General features: G+C 40.4%; 1 protein-coding gene across 2 annotated transcripts in view; it reads right to left on the reverse strand.

Moving 5' to 3' along the window:
- Window positions 1-22,575, reverse strand: part of CAP2 (cyclase associated actin cytoskeleton regulatory protein 2) — a 143,516-nt gene that overhangs the window by 114,158 nt on the left and 6,783 nt on the right. The window contains exons 2-3 of one of the 2 annotated variants that reach the window (XM_054720782.1): window positions 7,525-7,646; window positions 3,562-3,662 (exon numbers count right to left, since the gene is read on the reverse strand). In XM_054720782.1, the coding sequence (XP_054576757.1) occupies window positions 3,562-3,662; window positions 7,525-7,645 (222 nt within the window). In that variant the 5' untranslated portion in view covers window position 7,646. Of the gene's footprint in view, window positions 1-3,561; window positions 3,663-3,877; window positions 3,932-7,524; window positions 7,647-22,575 lie in introns of those variants that run through there. The other variant, XM_054720783.1, reaches the window with a different exon arrangement.

Consider the following 22,575-nt stretch of genomic DNA (forward strand, 5'->3'; position numbering starts at 1 on the left):
TCCAGCCGTAAAAACAGAGCCAGCTCTAAATTCCAAGTACGAACGGCCAGTGCTCGTCAGAGGAAGAGACTGCTTATCCTGACACTCTTTAAACTTGTTACCTAGCCAGCCTAGTATAAACTGAACAAAACGTTTTGTAAAGGGTTCAAATAAATGACGAAGACTAGGAGCATCTACAATAATGATGGTGACCCATCAAAAGTGCAGCCATAATAATTGTCTAAAAAGGTTCGTCCTTTATAAGGTCAGGGAACTCAATTGTGCGGTGTGATTTAATCATGCCATGCTGACGTATGTTATACTTCTCAGTTGTTTATTTCTTATCCATTTTAATCAAAATAGTAAACAAATGTTCCAGACTCCCAGAAGCATAAATTCTGTAAATTTCCAAAAAGGGTTTGAGTTAGGAAGAGCCGTACGATTTGCAGCGGTTTCATGATTTCCAAATCAGTTAGAAGTAGCCCGAGATTAGTTCCTTATACCATGAAAAACAACAGGATAGCTTTGCTAAAAAAAATCATATTTGTCCATTTAAGGATAAATGATGTCTGACCTAGGGCTTGGTATTACATAGGCCCAGTTCCTAGGGAATCCTTTGCTGTGACATTGAGGGCTGTGTATACTCTAAACATCTATTATAAAGTTATGCATTGGTTATTCTTTCTTAAAAGGGGTGCAAACTTTGTCAGTGGTTCTGGGTTGAAAAGTAATTCGAATAAGCCCTGTGGTTTATGTTGCATACAAGAAGGCTTTACAAGATCTAATCTTTGCTAAACCTGTTATGTTCTTTGGTTCAGCAGAGCTTCCTAATTGTAGCTATTAGTTCCCCCTCTTTGTGGTCTGTTCTGTCAATAGACTATTGAGTGTTCAGTAAATTAAGCCCAACCAGCAGCCAACACATCAAGACAGACGTTAAATCATAGCTTGGCTGCCCTTATTCATTATTAGGATCTGTGAAAGAGCTTTTAAGCACAGGGACAGGATTTAACATGATGCACATTTGTGTCATTCTCAGATTTCTGTACTGTACAATCAGGTATGTGAGGTTTTTTTTTTTTTTCTAGGCAACAGGTGTGTTCTTGGAACAAAGTTCAACCCCCACTTCTGGCTTATGTGAAAGGCAGCAGCTGCAAGCTTACTGTCAATGCCACATGGTTCTATAAAAGAGAAAAAAATAAGGTACTTGTTCAATGTATTAAAGTAATGGGCAGATGGATGATAGCTGCCTGTACTTTTCTTTGTCTTGTAGAATCAGAGTCCAAACTTTCAGATAACAAGTGTTTTTTTCTTTTTCTTCCCTCCATCCTTTCCTCCCTCCCTGCCTTCTCTATCTCCCTATCTTCCTTCTTTCCTTTTTAAAAAGCATTATGTATTAATTATTGAGAATATTCCTTCATTTGAGTCATAACTGTTTTCAGGCTAATGAGTGGAAAGAAGAAAAAAGTTTATATAATAAATCAAGCTATGCTTTATTTATAACTCAACTTTGTTCTAAAAAGATTTTAAAGGAACTGTTTACTATACAATTTGAAGAGACTTAGTATTCAAATGCTACATTTAAAAAATAAAAAATTAGCTTGGCCAGTATAGCTCAGTGGTTGAGCATCAACCTATGAACCAGGAGGTTGCGGTTCGATTCCCAGTCAGGGCACATGCCCAGGTTACAGGCTTGAACCCCGTGTGGGGCATGCAGGAGGCAGCCAATCAATGATTCTCTCTCATCATTGATGTTTCTATCTCTCTCTCCCTCTCACTTCTCTGAAATAAATAAAAATATATTAAAAATAAATAAATAAATAAATGTACTTATTTATAGGCTTCCTTATTATCTAGTAAAAAGCATCTAAGACATGTAATACTTTAAATAATAAAAAATAAAATAAAAGCTTCTATACAAAATTTTGTGAAATATTACTAATAAGAGCCATAATATACTATGTACCTCAAAAGCACAATGTCAGCATTAATTCATAGTAACAATGAAACAATAATTATTATGATTGTGTTCAAGCAAGTGAATGTTTGTCAATGACTCAACAATCATTTTTAGTATATTAGGGTAGTAGTCCATTTTATATGTTAGCTTTCAGGTACCATCACACTATAAAATATAAGAAGCTCAGACACTCTCTTACTGTATATGAGCTTGAGAACAGGCCAGAGTAATTATATAGCTCTGTGATATATTTGAAGCAAACATATTTCACTACATAGACTTTTCTAGAACTCATGTATGTTAGAACTTCCCCTCTTTAGCCAGTGGGTATTTCAACAGGAATATTTAATAAAAATAGATGTCATGAGAAGAATCTTCATTGTTGAACCAATTTGTTGCAAATGTGATAAGCTAAGTATCTATTCAATTACAGTCCTGGAACCTCTGGGAGAACTTGAGTCACCTGATCCCCTGGGAGATGGTGTTGCACATAATGTCTAATTGGGGAAGGAGCAAAGCGAGAATCCCTTCTTATGTGTGATTTTTAACCCCAAACCACAACTTTAATCAATAATCAGATTTTATGTGAGTCTAATCTGAAAATGGTTTGGCCAGGACTGTCTCATTGCTGGGAAAGCTATAAGCAGATGGAGTTGGAATTCAATCCTCTGCGACAAACATAGGCAAATGAAAAAGAGGAACCTGGTGATAAACTTATAGGTTTTTAATTGGTTTGGCTATTACATTAGATTTTCACTAAATGCATGCAAATAATGGCTAGCCTTAGAGAGCATGCTAAACACATATGTATAAAACGTGTCTAAAACTGGAAAGCGATCCTGATATCATTAAAGGGCTCTACTAACCCAGAGATCATCAAATTCTATGACTTTGCTTTCCTCAAGCTATATATATATTTTTAATTGTAGTAAAATACACATAGCACAAAATTTACCATCTTAACCATTCTAAGTGTACACTTTAGTAGTGTTAAGTATATTCACACTGTTGTGCAACAGATTTCCAGAAAGTTTTCTGAAGTTAGTTTGCATCACAAAACTAAAACTCTATACCCATTTAAAAAGTTCCAATTTCTCCCTCTCCCCACCCCCGGCAACCATCTTTCTACATTCTGTCTCCATGAGTTTGACTACACTCGATACGTTGTAAATAGAATCGCACAGCATTTGTCTTCTGTGACTGGCTAATTTCACTTAGCATAATATCCTCAAGGTTTATCTCTATTGTAGCATGTGTCAGAATTCCTTTCCTTTTAGTGGCTGAATAATATTCCCTTGTAGACCACATTTTGCTTATCCATTCATGGTCCACAGACACTTGGGTTGCCTTGTCTTTTGGCTGTTGGGAATAATGCTGCTGTTAGCATAGGTGTACAAATATCTCTGTGAGATCCTGCTTTTAATTCTTTGGGGAATATATGCAGAAGGGGAATTGCTGGGTTGTACGATAATTCTACCTTTAATTACTTTGAGGAACCGCTATACTCTTTTCCATACCGGCCACACATTTGACACTCCCACCAGCAGGGCACCAATGTCCCACCGTCTCCTTTCCTTGCCGACCGTGTTATCTTTCCACGCAGGACAGGAAAGGAAAGTACTCACATGAGTTTCCACGTCACCAGCAAGGATCCTACTCTTCTTTAAAAACTCGGCCACCATGCTGTTCATCAGCTTATCAAAGGCTTCCACCGAGGGGGCCACACCTTTGGAGGAAGAACATGTTGTGACTCGCTGGTAGTTTAATGAGCAGCTGGTACTGCTTTGCCATGGGGAATATGGGAGTTTAATACCATCCGTGCCATTTTCATTCTCCTCACTAAGTCATTCGTTCCTTCAGTCAGTATTTATTACACACTTCTCAAGAGCTCAAGAAAACAATACTTTCCCATTTTTCATCCTCCTCAGTAAGCACTATCACCTACAAAATTTCACTTAATTCTCCCCCAAACTCAGGAGGTAAGTAGCACCACCACAGCTTTACTGAACAGGAAATGGAAATGCAAACAGAGCATGTGACTTGACCAAAGCCATATGCCACGTAAGAGGCAGATCCAAAACCAGAACCAAGCCTCATTCATCCACAGCCAGTGCACTTCCTTCTAGACTGACCAGACCAGGTGCTGTAATAGCTTTGCCAAGTTACCAATGTTATCCAGGGCAACTAGAAGCTAATATGAACCGTGGGCAAGTGGGAAAAGAAAGCTGATGTCACGCGTTCTGTCCCTTTTTCACCTCCAGGGGAGGAGAGGTGGGAGGAGAGACTGCTGAGCTACTGCAGAGTAAGTTTGATGTGTCAAATCCCTGTAAAAGCTGTAGTGACAACAGCTCAGCCTGGTGTGCTCTGAACTCTCCCTGCCTCTTAATTCACAGGAAAAATTTGTCCAAGTCCTAGACTTCATATTCCTAATATTGAGAAAGATAATATGGAGAACCTCAGCACTATAGGCTGCTAAAATCCAAAACAAAATCTAGGATTGCCTTTCTCATAATGGACAGAAATATCCAAGCTCATAGATCTATAAGATAAAGTTTTCCTTCCTTTTCCCTTTTTCCCAGTTGCCCATTTCCACAGGCCCAAAGGATGACTGAAACAGCGGTCTTCAGCTTTCTGGACCTAGTTTAACTTCTAACTTCCAGAACGTAAAAGGGTGCAAGCCCAAGGATTCATGGATCCATTCGGAAACAGGCAAACCTGTTTGTTGGTGTGGGAGAGGCCAGAGAGGTAGGTCTCTGTTGAGTATTTAAAGTAGTAGAAAGTTTTAGACACGTGATGGAGAAGGTACAATGATAAAAGGGAATATTTTCTGATGGCTTTTCATCACTCAGCTCTGCTCACATCTCCTCCAGGCGGCCTCCAATGACCTGTACTTCTCCCCAGCCTGCATCCTTTGAGCACCCTGCAATCGAAGCATTTGTGGCCCTGTATAGTAATGCATTGAGACCAAAGATCCTAGAGGATTAGGACTGTGTACATAATTCATCTTAGATTTTCTTGCACCTATCACAGTGCTTGCCACTTGGCAGGCATGCAACAATATTTCTTCCACCGCTGAGCCAAACTTACCTGATTGTCAGGGGTAAAAAAAACCACCATAGCAAACACATCATAACACCAGTATCATAAGAAGGCAGTTCTTTGGTTTGTGCATATATGGATTTATAATGGACCGGATTCCTTCCAAAAGTTTCTTTTTAAATAAAAAATAATTTTTAAGCTTTAGTTATAGCATCATTGTAATGATGATGTTTATATTTAAGGTGAGAGGTTGTCCTTAAGGATTTTTTCCCCAAAATAGAATTTAGATAACTACCAAAGCTTACTAATTAAAAAGAAATGGAAACGATGTTGTTTAGGATAAGGAAAATGTCTTAAGTATGGATAGCATTCAGACATTTTACTAACTATCCTACTTACTAATTATCACTTCGTTTTAAGTAGGATAATAAATTGCTGGCTAAGTTGTTTTAAAAGACCTGACTTTAATAACTGAGAAAATATTTGCTTAAATACTTAAGTAATTTAACTATATACCTTTCAATTTTGCTTAGCCTATTAATTTTCCCAGAATTTTTTTTAATCCTCACCCGAGGATATGCTTTTATTGACTTTTATAGAAAGGAATGGAGAGAGAGCGAGAGAGCGAGAGATTGGTTCCCTCCCGTACATGCTCTGACCATGGACTGAACCCAAAACCTAGGTATGTGCCCTGACCTGTAATTGAGCCCACAACCTTTTGGTGAACAGGACTACACTCCAACCAACTGAGCCATCCAGCCAGGGCCCCAGAACATTTTTTTTTTTAATAATGAAAATAAAAAGTGTAGCTCTTTGAGTAAGCGAAGTTCAAATTATGGAGGGTTGTTTTTTTTTGTTGGTTTTTTTTTTCCGTTTACTCAACAACACTGTGCAATCTCTGGGTAGTTGGATTTAACTTTATTTTATGTATTCACCAGCTTTCTATTTGTGGCTGGCAATTTTAGAGAAATGTCTTTTGTTCACCAGATGCCAAAGTAATAGGGACACTGAAGAGAACATAAAAATATATTCTTACAAATAAGGTTAACTGAATCTCTCAGAGCAACTGTATAGTTAACAAAAAGAGGCTTAAAATGAAATCGTAGATGTGACTCTGTTGATGCAGAAACAACTTACATGCCCCTGGCAGCCTTCCTTTAAATAGCACCCCCTTTCAATGCACTCAGAGCATTTTAATTTTCATTATGTTCAGCGGGAAAAACCAGCCTGCGCATTTGTGCTCACACAGTAATTTTTGTCCCAGGGCATGTAATACAAGGCACAGCTCCAAATACTCCTGAAATTCTAGAAGCACCACTGTGGATCTTGCTTGGTGAAAGCCTTGTTTGAAACCCCCTCTTCCACAAGTCTTTTCTCAGCCCCCAAAGCCTAACAGGATTCAAAATGGGTCAGATAAGGAAGAACCTTATGTGAGACAAGGATAGAGTTGCTAGGTTAAATACACTTAGCCAGTTAAATTTGAATTTCAGATAAACAAAGAATAAATTTTTAGCTTAAGTGTGTACCATGCAGTCTCTGGAACACACTTACAACTCCTTGGCCCCCCAAAAGTCAGCTATCTAAAATTCAAATTTAACGAGGTATCCTGTATTTTTATTTGCTAAATCTGTAAGCTTAGGAAAGAAGAAATTGGAAAAATTACTGTAGATAACTAAGAGAGTTTGCCATACCTGGTATCATGTTAAAGAAATAGTTAATTTTTTTATATTTGCTCACATAGTTTTTAAGATCTATTTTTTTTAAAGTGTGGCATTAGCATGTAATTTAAAAAAATACTTTTATTGATTTCAGAGAGGAAGAGAGAGGGGGAGAGAGAGCGATAGAAACATCAATGATGAGAGAGAATCATTGATTGGCTGCCTCCTGCACACTCCACACTGGGGATTGAGCCTGCAACCTGGGCATGTGCCCTAACTGGGAATTGAGCTGTGACCTCCTGGTTCATAGGCCAATGCTCAACCTCTGAGCCACACTGGCCGGGCCTTAGCATATATTTTTAAAAGTGTGTTTGGTTAGGAGCAGGCACAGGTAAAACAACGTGATGGGATCACGTCACTAGGAATTCACATTCGGATTCACATCAGGTTCACTCCTTTAAAACTACAGTTCTTAAATTTAATGACTTGCTCTTTTTAAAATTAAAATCTACAGAATAATAACTCCTTCCAGTTTACATTCCAACTGAGAACATTAGTTTCTTTTTGATAATCACTTAGATAATATATTTAGTCATTGAGCATGGAAGAGCAGCATAAACACTAAAACGAAAGAATAATGATACTTGGCACATGGATTATGCTCTTAACAGGCATAGGTACTGGTAATTTTTGTGGAGTGTGCGTTGAAACTTTTTTTCCTTTCTATTTTTCAGGGATCGCTTGCATCTGGTTAATGTCATGGTCACGTATAAAGGAAGGAGTAGGGAAGTTGAAGAAAGTAGATAGAAATATTTCTTGAGAACTAAGTGATGGGGACAAAATGAAGTGACCCACGTAGAGATGGGTAATGACAACAGTTTGTGGTCCTACCTCCGTTGACACCGTTAATTTCCCCACAGTTCCCAGGAGGCCGGTGTGACACCAAAGGCAGCAACTCCAGTCGGCCGACTGCCCGTTCCAGTCTCTCCACCAATCCCTGCATCGCCTCCATTCTAGAAGACGGGAACAAACGGAGGCCATGTGAGCTCAGGCAGGATTAGCAAGCTGACACCATTACACTTAGCAGTGGCAAGAAGGAAAATGAAAATTGCTGGAAAGGGCTTCAATTACCTAGAGAGTATTTCTGTGTGTCAGGGAAATATGTGAAAAGCAAAAGAACATACGACTTGGAACAAAAAACAACCCCAAATTTTATTGAGCTTATTCAATTCAGTGACTTTTACAAGCCCCACATGCAAAACACAAACATTCACTCTCTCTTTTTTAAAAAAATATATATTTTATTGCTTTTTTTACAGAGAGGAAGGGAGAAGGATAGAGAGTTAGAAACATTGCTGAGAGAGAAACATCGATCAGCTGCCTCCTACACACTTCTTACTGGGGATGTGCCCACAACCAAGGCACATGCCCTTGACCGGGAATCAAACCTGGGACCTCTCAGTCCGCAGGCTGACACTCTATCCACTGAGCCAAATGGGTTAGGGCAAACATTCACTCTCTTGACAGCATTATCAAGTGTCTCCTTGGGTGCTTCTTTGAGCTATGATACAATCTGTGTCTACCAGTTACTAAAAGCCCAGGAATATATATTCACAATTAATATTGTCAACTCTTATTGCTAATGGTGGGAGGATACCTTAACCAGTTCCAATAATTCTTTCTGTTAAAGTATAATTCTGCAGGGGACACTAAAGCCATGTTTACTTAGTTACCTTAAACCAAACAGCACAGCCCAGGAGAACTGTGAGTTTGTGAAACTGCATAATTGAGGAGGCAACAGAGGCCATTGCCTCCAGAGCGAATTGTCTTCTACCAGCTATTAGTGTGTTTCAGGGTTCTGTTGCTAAATTTTTTAAAATTGCAATTATTTTGAATGGTGGATATTTTAATTTAAAATACTCAAGGTGGTTATTTCCCTTTGATGTTGGTTGTTTTTAGACAAAATTCAGTTTTAGGTGTGGTAGTTTTTGGAGACAGTGATCTTGAGTTACCCAACACTCTTGGCTGAAATAAGCTGGCTTTGAGGTTGGCTAAGGAATTGGGGGTAAGAGTGAGGCTGGGTATCTATCCATCCTTCCTGCTTCCAAACAGATGTTAGATAGCCACACTGAGTATCCACAAGGTGAGTCCCTTAGAATTCCTGACCCTGGAATGTAATGTTATTAAGGCAGCCTCTGAGGAATGGAACCCAAGCTCGTTTGGCCAGATGTATGAGATCCAGCTAGTAGGTACCATAACTCTGACCATACCAACCTATGGTCTTGGCAAAATCAGGCCGCTGCCTCAGAGAGAGTAACAAGGCCTCATCTCAGGGTCTGCACTTCTCACTGTTAGGAACTTTCCAAGCATCATTCTGAGCCACAGAGGATGACATGCTCCTGCATCTCAGACAACACTGCCCAGAGCGAGGGTGAATTTTATTGCTCTAAGATGTGTCACTATTTTCTCTTTCTGCCCTGAAGGCACTTCTCTTTTGTATTTTGTAGTCTCTTAGTTTTGAGCTTAAATGTAATGACTTGCCATGGCCTTATTTTAAAAACCAGGTTATACTTATCAAAGCACATGGATAGCTCCGGAATTCTTCATCCAAATGTCAGATGGTCATCAGACACGGATGGGGAAAGGCTCACTGTCTATTTTGGAAAGTCATCTCCTCTAAAACTGCCAGCAGCTACTCTTTCAAAATATGGGGCAGTGTTCTCTGCACGGCCGAAATCAGCATCTAATCCCAAGGGCACTCAAAATTAGAAGTTTCTCATCTATTCTCTTCCTCTTAACGTCAGAGCTTTTGCTTCCATCGCAAGTGGGAAAAAAAAAAAAAAGGAAGAAGAAAATTAAATCCATTACGTAAGCTTGTGAGGGAACTGGGTATCCTGTAGGTAGGTGGGTGAAGGCCATTGGAGAAATGATAAAAGCCCCTCTAATCTTTTAATAGTTGCCCATCTGTTCACAGTTATCTATGTTCCCTGTTACTCAACTTGCCAAATGTTACCACCATAGACCAAGCCCACGCTGAAAAAGAATGTGTTTGCTTTCCTAGGGAGCTCTCTGTCCCCCAACAGAAAAACACCAAGTACCTCCAGTCGCCCCAGAGCTGTTTGGGGAAGGCCTGTTACATTTCACAGGTAGGATTGCTGTCCCTGACTGTGGCTTAATCAGCTTCCCAGACAAGACCCAAACCACACATTATCTAAGAGTGCTTCATATGTTGAAAGACAATAGGAGTTAGCCCATAAACTGCAGGGCTGGGCAGACTGGTGTGGAATGCAGTCTAAAAGTGAATCAGATGTCACTTCATGTGAAATCACCATGAACTGAAGACTTGCCACAGCCTCATAAGAGGTCAAAATGCAACTTCACACAAGGAAGCTAGAAAGATGCCTCTGGGTTTAAAATTTTTGAACAGTTTCTAGAAGAAATAGAAGAACAAATAAAAGAAAGAATACACCAAGATATAAAAAACACACGTTAGTATTCCCAAAACATATGACAGGGTCCAAGATGGCTATGCCCTCTTCTCTCAAACACACACACACACACACACACACACACACACACACACACACACTTCTCCCCACATGCGCCCTCAGCTGCTAGCCTGGCTCTCAAGAATGAAGAAAGAACAGAGCTGCAGATTCTCCAAATTCTTCCCAGGCAATTCCATTCGCCTTGGTTTTTCAAAATGGATTTAGCCAAGTATTGACAAGGAGGTGGGAGCCAGGAACTAAGAATTAGATTGAGGAAATGGATAGGGCAGTCAAAGCAAATGCAGACAGCTAGATCAAGCTATGGAATGAGTCAGGGTTGGTGGACAGGGGATGTGGAGAAGGGAAAAGGGCAAGATGGTGGATGTAAGATGTTCTGGGAATCGGATGAGACACCAAGAGAAGCAAGATGTACAGCTGGAGAATCAAGAGATTGGGTTAGAGGCTGCTGCTCAGATTTTCTACTCAAGTACTAGCTAACCTTGAGATTATAGAGGATAAACACCAATGTTTGACCAGAGTGTGAGGGTGAACAAAAAGAAAAAGGTGGAGGAACACAGAACTTCACAACTTTATCTCTTTAATGTTTTAGGAAATGATACTTGAGGCTAATCTTAATTCTTTGTTTTGCATTATTTTTTGAGTATTCTGAGTTTCTCTATAATGAGAAGTATAACTTATCCTTGCTTGTCTTTTTTTTCTTACTGTATTTGAATTTCTCCTTCATGCTTCATTTTTTATAGTTTAATTTTTATCAAAGCCAAACATGAACAGATGTAGAGTCAATGGTTCTACTAGGCTTATGACAAAACAGAACAGTCCCCTGACTGCCTCCTTCCCTTCTTTGATTTGAGAGTCAACCATTTGCAATTATTTTAGCTGTTTACTTTAGTACTGTAATTGCCTCCTTATCCTATCTAATGAAGAGGGAATATGCAAATTGACCATCACACCATAACAAGATGGCTGCGCCCACAGCGGAGGCAGGGATTCCCGTAACAAGCCTTAACAAGCAATCAGCAGAAACTTGAGGCTGCGCCCCCTGCCTGGTGGGGCTTGACAGGGGACCTCAGGTCGTGCCCCCCGCCCAGCAGGGCTTGATGGGGAACCTCAGGCTGCACCCCCCACCCCGGTGCTGGGCCGGGGGACCTCAGGCCATGCCCTTGCCCTGGCGCCAGGACGGAGGACCTGAGGCCGCACCCCTCACCCTGGCATCAGGCCGGGGGACCTGAGGCCATGCCCCCCGCCATGCAGGGCTTGACAGGGGACCTCAGGCCATGCCCCCTGCCTGGCGGGGCTTGATGGGGGACCTCAAGGCACGCACCTGCCCCGGCCCAGGCTGGAGGAACCTCAGGCCATGACCCCCACCCAGTGGGCCTTGATGGGGGACCTCAGGCTGTGCCCCCCACCTGGTGGGGCTGCGCCTTTCGCCTCAGGCCAGGGGACCTGAGGCCATGCCCCCTGCCCTGGTGCCTGGCCAGGGGACCTCAGGCCACACCCTCTGCCCCAGCGCTGGGCCGGGGGACCTGAGGGTGCTCCAGGGGACCTGAGGCTGCGCCTCCTGCCCAGTGCTGGGCCAGAGGACCTGAGGTTGTGCCCCCCCCGCCCCCTCACCGGCAGGGCTTGATGTGGGTGGGCCCGGCTGGGTCTGGATCTCGCCCAATGGGGGTGGGGCTGGCCGGGTCTGGGTCTCGCGATTTTGAGGTGTGCGTGGGTGGGCGGGGACTTGACTCTGGGTCCCATGGCACACCCCAGACTCTGACAGGAGGAAGATTTTCATATACATTTTACTAATTTTCTTTCATCTCTGACACTTCTATTATAGAGAAAGGGCAAATAGCAATATTAAAATATTTCCTCTAATTAATTCCTTTTTAATGTGCATGAATTTCGTGCACCAGGGTCACTAGTTTCTAAATAATATACTTATAGTTCTATGTCTTGTTTGCTTTCTTCACTTTCAGACATCATCCACTGAGTTCCCACCAAAAATAAAAGGGAGTGCTGTTCTCTTGCCCCATCCACACAAGCACATACATGCACATTTCCTTTTATCCCATTCTCCCAATACTGTTATATCTCAATTTTTATGTGACAAATAATCAGTGTTAATACAGTTAGGACTATTCATAGCTAAGTCATGATTTTCACTTTTTGCATAGCTTGTTTTCTTAAAGCCATCCTTTTCAGCTTCTCAGTTGTCTACACACTTGAAAAAATTAATCATCTCCAAAATCTTCCCCCAGTTCTGTAAGTCCGCTTTCAATGGGACCAACCACATCTGGAATTCTTAGTTCTTTCTTCTCAGAGTTATCTCTTCTGGAGAATTACTCGAACTGCACTGTTGTTCTGTAGGCCTGCTGCACATCTGTAACCTGGGACCTGCCTTCACCGTCACTGAAGGTGAACAGAGAAATCATCCTAGGGATTTCTCTCCCCCAATCCTTATGTGCTATCACCTGTTTTCTGGACTCTATATCCTCCTCTTTCTTGGTGTACTTCCTTAATTGGAAAGAGCATTGTCTTCTGAAAAAAGGTACAAGAAAGGTCATTTTTTTTGAGATTTTGCATGCCTGAAAATGTCTTTTTTTTCTCTCTCTCACACCTGATTGGTGAGTAGGCTGAGTATAGAATTGCAGGCTGGAAATTTTCCTCAGGATTTTAAAAGCATTGCTCCAATGTCTTTTAGCTCCCTAGGTTACTGTGGAGAAGTCCAAGCCGTTCTGATTCTTCATCCTTGGGATATTTCCTGTGTTTTATCTCTGGAGGAAGTTTTTGAGATTCTTCTTATTGTCCCCAGTGTTTAGAACTTTTATGATAACATACTTTGTTGTTGATCAAAAATTCTCCTTATAAATGATTTTCAAGAGGTGTAGAAAAGGTAGGAAAATGGGCATTGCATATTGTATGTCTCTGGATGAGTTTATAAACCAAAGTCTTGAGTGTGTGTGGTTTTTTTTTCCAAATAAAGAAGTTAGCATTCTAAATATTTAAACAATTCAAACATCTCTCATACCAATTTCATACATTTACAGAAGAATATAGCCTGTAAGTATTCTCAAAGGCATCTCTGAGAATAATAAGGTGTCTTGGAATAATAAGCTATCCTAGAAACATTATCGTTGGAGAAAAGATAGCTATCATAACAAAAAAAATTTTTTTTTGCTTCATTGGTCATTTTATAGAACCCATCCTCAAAGTACAGGAATTTGGTTCCTAACACTGTCCAATGGTCAATGTTATACCAACAGTACCCTGACTAAGCTTAAAGTACGGAGGGAGAGAGCATGCACACATTTCTATCCTTCTCATAGCAGTTTCTAGAAAGGCAGAGTTTCCCACACTTTCAAACATTTTATAAGATCTCAATTGTTTTGCCCGTTTTTAACGAGGGTGGTATAGAGGCTTTGGAATCACTAGCTGGGAGACTCTAGGAAGAGAGCTTAATTTTACTTTGTTTTAGTTACTACCTATACATAGAGTTGATGGAAGTATGCATATGAAGACATACAAAGAATGGCACATGGTCAGTGATAAACTTGCTAGTACTGCTATGAAGACATCCCATCTCATTTTGCTTTCCATGGGAGTAGTTAGATCTACATACTGCTACATCAAGTCTTTGGGGATTTTTAATGTTCAGCAATCATCTAGAAGATCTGGCCAAGGAAAATGAGTAGCTGAAAAGTTTAGGTTATTATTATTATTTATTATCATTATTATTTTCAACATTTCATTTCTCTAAAGGAGGTTTTCTCAAATTTATGTGTAATGGTTACTATGAAATGAAAAATTGGCTATGTAATTAGTACTTTTTTAGTCATATATTTTCCCCTAAACATTTTTATGATGATTCTTTTGCTTTTAAATTGTCCCCTGCGAAGGACACAAGCATAATCTCTGTGGAATCATTTTTGGAAAATAACATTCCTTCGTCCCTCATATATTGCACCCAAACCATCTTATTATGCTCAGGTCTACTAAGGCCCTACCTACTCGGTCTAACCAGTTATAAAAAGCAGCTTTCATAGTCACTTTGAAAATTGACACCCCATGGCCCAGAATAAATGGTGATAAGCCCAGAGTAACAGCCTGTTTGTCTGTATACCCTCTGGTGCCTGTAAGACATACTGCCCAATTAAAATACCGCCTCATGCTGTCTTTTCTGCCAGCACATGCACACCTTGCCTCCCAAGGAGATTAGTCCGAGCTTTTCATGGGCTGATTCTCCCTGTATCTCCCACTGAGTCTGCATGCTGCCATGTACACGGAGAATTCTATAAATACTTTCTGATTGACTAATTAATTGGCTACCACTCACGGCCTTTCCTCACCTGCCCACATCCTGGCATAATCTCAGATCAGGCAGAAAGCCAACTTTTCACGGGAGAAATGCCCATGTAAAAGAAGATACTAGATTAGTTTTCCCACTTAAAACCACAGTGATGCCCTGGCTGGTGTGTTGTCCTGTGCACCCAGGAGTTGCCAGTTCAGTTCCCAGGTTGCAATATTGATCCCCAGTGGAGGTGGGGGGGGGGGAGGCAGCCGATTGATGTTTCTCTCTCTTGCTCTCCCTCTCCTCTTCCTCTCTCTAAAAATCAATTTAAAATCTTTAAAACAAACAAACACAACCACCCAACACCAAAACAAACAATCAAACAAAACAAAACCACAGTGGCTTGCTGCCTTGATTTAAAGGGGCACATTTGCTCCCTCTAATGTAAACCTTAGGCTTTTCCATGGTTCTCCTTCTTTTTTAGGATTTCAAACATTTTAAAACTACATTGTCCAAAGGGTTTTTGTTTTTGTGTTTGTTTGTTTTGTAAATTCTTCAGAGCAAGTTCTTAAGACAAATAGAGCAGAAAGCTACTTTGGTAACTTTTTCACGTTAATAAAGGCTGTTGGGGGCAGGCCAGCACTTCTAGGACACCAGGCTGCAGGGAACTGGGTAATTTCAGCAGGAAAGAGCCCAATGAGAACTGAGACCCTGGGGAAATCTAAGTATGTCTTGAAGGCTTGCTCTGTGCCTTGACTTGGGGTGGTGGGACTGGGTAAGGACACAGCCAGAAAGTCATAGGCTGTGAAGGCTGAGTGGAACCAGCACAGACCCCTATTCCACTCCCCTATCCTGAAGTGGGACCTCGTTTAGCTAAGTGTGAAGTAAGGACTCTTCATGGAAAAGCAGCTCCCTCCCCAAACCCTGCCATGACCCTTTCTAGGCTCCAATGTTGCTGGGGAAGCTCTTTCTATTCCTGTGTCCCCAGGCTGCCCTTCTGCTCTTGTTAGGCCACAAAGAAGGAAGAGGTCAAAAAGGAGTTCCCCTAGAGGTGGCACTGGGAAAAGAAGAGCCATGGAGATGCCGCCGGCCAGGTTACTGCAGCCTGGGCAGGGCTTTCATGGACCTTTGGCCCCTCCACAAAGTAAATGTACCGCTCTCCTTGTATCCAGAATATATAAAGAACTCTTAAACTCAATAGTAAGGCCAACACTCCAATGGGCAAAATATTGTATAGACATTTCCCCAATAGTACATATAAAGACATTCAATATTAATAGTCATTAGACTCTAATGATTAGAGAAAGTGAAATATAAATCAAAACCACAAAATATCACTGCATACCCAGTAGGATGGCTACAACCAAAAAGACATATAATAACAAGTGCTGGTGAGGCTAAAGAGAAATTGGGACCTTCCTATATTGCTGGTGGGAATGTAAAATGATGCAGCTGCTGTGGAAAACAGTCTGGAAGTTTCTTAAAAAGTTAAGCATATATTTGATATATGACCCAGTCATCCCACCCATATGTATCTACTCAAGAGATACAAAAACATATGTACACGCACACAATAACTTGTCTACAAATCTCCATAGCAACATCATTCTTAATGGCCAAAAAAAGGAAACAACTTAAATTTCCATCGATAGGTGAATGGATAAAAGAAATGTGGTATATTCATTCATTGGAATATTACTTGCCAATAAAGAGGAATGAAGTAGTGATCATGCTACAACATGGACGAACTGGCAAAACACTATGATACATAAAAGAGGCAGAGATAGAAGACCAGGTGTTCTACAATTCCATTTATATGAATAGCTAGGAAAATCGGATCTGTAGAGACAAAAAAATAGATTAGTGGTTGCCTAGGGCTGGAAACAGGAAAGGAGAATGACTTTGAATGGACACAAAGTTTCTATTCGAAGTCATGGAAATGATTTAAATTAGAATTGTGGTGGCAGTTGCACAGTGCTATATATGTGCTAAAAAAATTACTGAATTGTGCATGTAAAATGGGTGAATAGCATGGTATGCAAAATTTTATGTCAATAAAGCATTTAAAATCAAATTAAAAATAAGTACTGTTCCTCTTTATAAAGGTACAGTTTAAAACCTATTAACTCTGATAACTTGGTGCTCTCTTCTCCCAGCAAAGTGATAGAGGGTAACTAAACTTAGCCAGAGACTGCCCTGAGAGGCCACACTCCTCTCTCCTGGCACTGGCTGTAGGAGCCAAGATAGGGGACAGAAAAGAGTGGCAGTTCTCACGGTTCCTCTCTCTCCTGTGCATCAGAATCACTGGGAAGAGTTGGGCCTTAAATGCAGATTCCTCAGCCCCACACTCAGCTATACAATTCCATGGTTCTGAGTATTGCTAGGAATCTGCGTTTCTAATAAGTACAATATGAGGCCCCTCACTTTGAGAAGCCCTGTAATAGAAGAGTGCACAGGAATGCTATGGGAGCATGTGGGAAGGGTCAAGAAATGGGGTACTCAACTGAGCCCTGGGAAGTAAAGAGGCTACTAAAGTTTGAAAAGGAACTAAACTAAATCTCAAAGGATGAGAAGGTGTTGTTCAGAGGAAAGGTAAGGAAAGGTGTTCCTGATCCTGTGGCCAGTTTGTGCAAAGACCTGGAGACAGTACAGCCAGAAAATATTTACTGAGCCTTGACTATGTGCCAGGAGCTTTCTAAGAAAGCAGGAGAAAAAGGGGCTTGATGGGGGCTTAGAAAGAGTGGTTGATAAAGCTGGAAAGGACCTGGGGAATTACTGTCGTGATGACAGTGGATTGAAGATCTGAGAGATGTATAAAACAGGTAAAGTCTGAGAGAGGATTAAATGGGATTAGGAGGGAAATGGAGGAGGTAGGATTTCTTAGATGTCTTGCTCTGTGGTAGGGTGGTGTCAATCAAAACAGGGAAAGGGAATGGAGGTGGGTAATGAAGAGAAGCAGTTTTGGACCTGTGAGTTTCAAGTGCCTATGGTGATACTGAGATGATAGCTGGCAGCTGCAAATAGGAACCCAAAGTTCAGGGGACTTCTTAGAACGGAATTATAAGTACTACCTACCTAATAATAATAACTGCCCCGGGATTCTATGGAAGATTAAAGGAGACTCTTGAACTATAAAGTGATGCCTAAGTGTTGTAATTTATCTGTGAATGCTCCACAGCACTCATCATCATGATCTGTCTCTAGTGATCAGTCTGAGAACTATTATTGAGTGTATTACCACCTCTCCTATCCCCAAACACAGCAACCCTAACATTTCACACTCCACTCATCCAAGACCATGCCATAGAACAGGAGTGGGGAACCTTTATTTCTGCCAAGGGCCATTTGGATATTTATAGCATCATTCATGGGCCATACAAAATTATCAACTTAAAAATTAGCCTGCTATATGTGGTCAAACATTTAATTAACTCACCCCTAATGCCTTCCCAGGGCCAGGCTAAATGATTTTGTGGGCCTTATACGGCCCTCGGGACGGACATTCCCCACCCCTGCCACAGAACAAAGAAACTACAGAAATGCTATTGACTGAAAGCATAAAGGGGAAAGCATTTTTTTATGGTCAGTTATTTCTCGTAGCATAACTAGAAGTATTTTACTTCATTAAACCTTGTCTTTCAGTGTTAAGACCGCCATGTCTCTCTGGACTAATGAAGGTATGAAGGCTTGCTGAAATTCTTCCTAATCTCAACATTCTGGCACTCATTGTAAAATTTATATACAATTGAATAATAGATTCAGCAATTCTCTTAAAAGAAAAGCCGTAAAGATCACTTCTTGCTGAAACAGGTTTGGCTCAGTGGATAGAGCGTCGGTCTGCGGACTGAAAGGTCCCAGGTTCGATTCCGGTCAAGGGCATGTACCTTGGTTGCGGGCACATCCCCGGTAGGGGGTGTGCGGGAGGCAGCTGGTGGATGTTTCTTTCTCATCAATGTTTCTAGCTCTCTGTCACTCTTCCTTCCTCTCTGTAAAAAATCAATTAAAAAAAAAAATCACTTCTTAAGTGCTGGGCCAGATTTGTGCATGGATATTTTCAACAAATGTGACTATCATCATTTGACTTAAAGTAGCCAGGTGATGGATTTGGCCCAGGCACTCTCCTCCAACCCCTTTTTGCTTCTTCATGTGTCTCCAGCTTCTGGGTCTCCTTTCAGACTTGACTTTGATTTATTAGGAGTGACAAAATCAGTTTTCAAATAGAGCTCTGAGCCATCAAAGAACTTGAGGTTCTTTTTTTTGCTCTTTAGACCTGACAGCCCAAAAGAAATGAGAAACAGATAAAGGGCAAAATGGAAAGAAAAAACGGCAGGATGTAGGAAAAACAGAGGGGAAAAGGAGGAGGGAACTACCAGTGACATCTTGAAGGTATAAGCCCACGGTAGCCTGTCTCTAAATTATATTCAAAATGCAAAAAGCAACTCCCTGACTCTGAAAAATAAACAATAGCAAGTGAATTGAGGAGAGCAACCAAACTTGAAAACGGGGCCCATTTGGGGGTATATTTTTGGGTTTTTCCTTTTCTCTCCAGAGTTGGCCCAAAGGTTGGACCTGTGCAGGAGGTGCAGGCAAGAAAATCTTCCAGAGAACCCTCCTTTTTTGGGACAGAAGACCTGGAAAGGAGGCCCCTGTAAATTGAAGAATGTGAGGAAAAGAGCAGGTTTTTCCCATTTTTTTCTGCTTTGAGTAGCCACAGTCACAGAATTGTGTGGCATAAGCAGATAAAATTTTCTGCAAAAGAAACCTAGTCCTATTGCCAAAGAGCGGGGACTGGGGCCCTTGTGGTTCAAAGAGTGTGGGAGAATCCCTGTTATTTTTTCCCTCTCACTTTTCTCTCAGGGCTTTGCCTTGAGGGTGACTCTAGTCTATACTGCAGTGCCGTGAGCAACTAAAATTTGAAGAGAAACCAAACATTTCTGGCAGAAGATCAGGAAAAATTGGTTCTTAAGGGAGAGAACAGCGTGGGAGGAATCCCAGAGGAGAGAACTAAAGAAGGGGATTCCCTGATTGTATGCATGGAGTGCAGGCCCTGGTTTCTCCCCTGGGCTGTGCAGATGTGGGACAGACCCAATGGCTTTGAGAGCTGAACGATGATATAAGCCACTGTTCTAGTCCCAGTCTAAGCCCTAACTTGTGCTTCCACGAGACCCAAAACAGCACAGCAAAAGCTTTGAAAAACGAGCTAATGTTGGAACCATTGCCCATAGAATACAAGCCAGAACTGGATAGACTGCCTGATAAGACAAAAACATTGAACATTGTAAAAGGATTCAGAGTCTCAGAGCATAATATTCAAAATGTCAAGAATTCAATCCCAAAATGTCTGACATGCAAGGGATTGAGAAAATGTCATCATTTCTCAAGAGAAAAAAACAGTCAACAACTCCACAATGACACTATGTTGAAATTATCAGATTTATAGGAGCTATTTTAACTATGTTCCAGGTGATAAAGGTAAACACTCTTGAAATGAATGGGAAGATAGAAATTCTCATAAGAGACACAGAACCAAAAACTACAATAACAATAAAAAACACAAATACACTGGATGAACTCAATGGCAGAACAGAGAAGACAAAGGAAAGTGTCAGTGAACTTGATGATATAGATATTATCTAAAGAACAGAGAGGAGAAAAGATTGAACAACAACAACAACAAAATAAAAAGAACCTAAGAAGCCTGTGGGACAATATTAAAAGGTTTAATATTAATGTCATTGGAATCCCAAGTGAGGACAAAGAGATTTAGGCAGGAAACATATTTGAAGAAATATTGGCCCCAAACTTCCCAAACATGGTGAAGGCTATCCATTTACAGATCCAATGATAGTGCTATCTATCTGGTCATTATACACATACATGCTTACACACATAATACCTTAAAGTGAGTGCCTCCAAAGGGAAGAACAAGAAAGATGAGCAAAGTAAAGATATAACTGCCTAAAAATCCTATATAATAAAAGCCTAATATGCAAATCGACCAAATGGTGGAACTACCGGTCCCTATGATGTGCACTGACCACCAGGGGTCAGACGCTCAATGCAGGAACTGCCCCCAGACCACAGACCCCAGGCCAGCCAAGGCGGGTGCCAGGGGGCCCCCCCTGATCACCCCACTGGTTGCCCACAGATAGGCCCTGATTGCTGGCCAGACCTAGGAACCCTACCTGTGCACGAATTTTGTGCATCGGGTGTCTAGTAAATAAATAATATGTGATGGGCTATCATCTCCTTTTAAGAGGTATCCCAAGTACCAAGACCTTTTCTTCTAAATGTCTTCCTTAAATCTAACAAAACAGGGAGTCATTAGAACTATGTCAATCATTAAATTGGTTCATCTACCAATACTAAACTAACAGAAGGCATTTACCATAGTACAGACCCTTGATTTTTGGTCAGAAAACAGAGGCAGGATGAGCTACAAAGAGATTTTCCAATTTGTATATAACCTAAAAGATTTCTGTAAAACTCTCTTGCATATTTTTAGATAGGCATATAAAAATTTTCACCAAAATGTAAATAGTTGTGAAGAATGTAACTTCCAGCATTCTGCAAAAGTAAAACTATTTTATCACTAGCTGAAATATGTCCATTGAAATTCATCACGACTCATTTTAAAGGAATACATAAACAGGCTCTTTGAAAGTTATAAATTTCGCATAATAACATTTTCTCCTTGAGCTTATATTTCCATTCTTCTTCCCCCATAGAAGTTTAGCCTAGTTTTATGTATTTTATGCTTTAATGTCTTTTATTCAATACCCTATCATACTTTTTTCTGCATCAAAATATGTATATACACTTAATTTAAATTCAGTGGCAAAAACAGTTCTTCTGATTGTTATTATTGTAACTATTATTAGAATGCAAATTATAAAAATAATACAAATATTACAAATGTTGACACATAATTACTAAATGTAAATAAAAAGTAAATTTTATTGGAAACCCCTCTCTTTGAGAACTTTGATTTTTCAATTATTTCATGCATAAGGGGATGAGTATTCATAATATTAGAATGAGTCAAGATTGAAAACCAATTTGACTCAACTTTTGTTTTTATCAATGAAAATGCTAGGAAACTATTCACATAAATGAGGAGATAAGAATGAATGAGATTTTGTAATAAAAACATCACTCAATTCTTTGAACTCCTTCTGAGCTATATACTAAACATCACATGGTGATCAAATATAAAAAATTATTTTAACCATCAGTGAAAGGAAAAGTTGGGGAAGACCGAAATTTAGTGAGTACCCTATCCATCCATCTGGGTTATCTCAGCCATTCATGGTCTTTGCCTAGGCAATTCACAACTCTGTACACAGAGATGTGAACTTGTAGAAAACTTCTAGTGAAGTCAGTAATTATGTTCTATGGGAATGCAAATACATTTTATCATGTGGAAGTCCAATTGACTTCCTTCTCAAACTATGAAGAAGCCAGTGTTATATCTATTAAGTAAATTCATTTCAGCATTCCTATCAATGGTCCTCTTTGATTGTAGGCTCTCTTATTTTTTAATTTTTAAAATGTTAATTTTATTATTTGTATGAGAGCCATGCTTCATCCTCTTTTAAATTTTTCCTTTAACATTAATTTACAATTTCATTAGATTGCCTTCATTGTTGTTGTTTTTTAAATCAAAGACTTAGAAAACATATGATTTGCAATGTCCAGGAAACAGAATTATTGACTTTCTCATCTCCAAAACTGATATTCTGAAATGTTCCCCCTTTTTTTGCCATCCCCATTCCCTAGATTTTTACATCCTTGGACAGTGCAATTTAATAAAATGGGTTAGAGATAGACCTTTTAGTAAAATGGACTAATAAGACAGATTCAAGATAGGCCTTTCTTACATAAAGTGAGAGAAAGGTGATTATGGAAAACCCCTGTGTGCATGTGTCTTTGGAAGTCTCTGCATGTAGTTAATGTACATAGTTTGGAGAATGTAGGAAGCACAAAAATTAGTTCCAGCCTGGCCAGCGTGGCTCAGTAGTTGAGCATCGACCTATGAACCAGGAGGTCACAGTACGATTCCCAGTTAGGGCACGCACCTGGGATGCAGGCTCCATCTCCAGTGTTGGGCATACAGGAGGCATACAGGAGGCAGCCAATCAATGATTCTCTCTCATCGTT

Source organism: Eptesicus fuscus, chromosome 9 (assembly GCF_027574615.1).
Source record: "Eptesicus fuscus isolate TK198812 chromosome 9, DD_ASM_mEF_20220401, whole genome shotgun sequence".
NCBI lineage: Eukaryota > Metazoa > Chordata > Mammalia > Chiroptera > Vespertilionidae > Eptesicus > Eptesicus fuscus.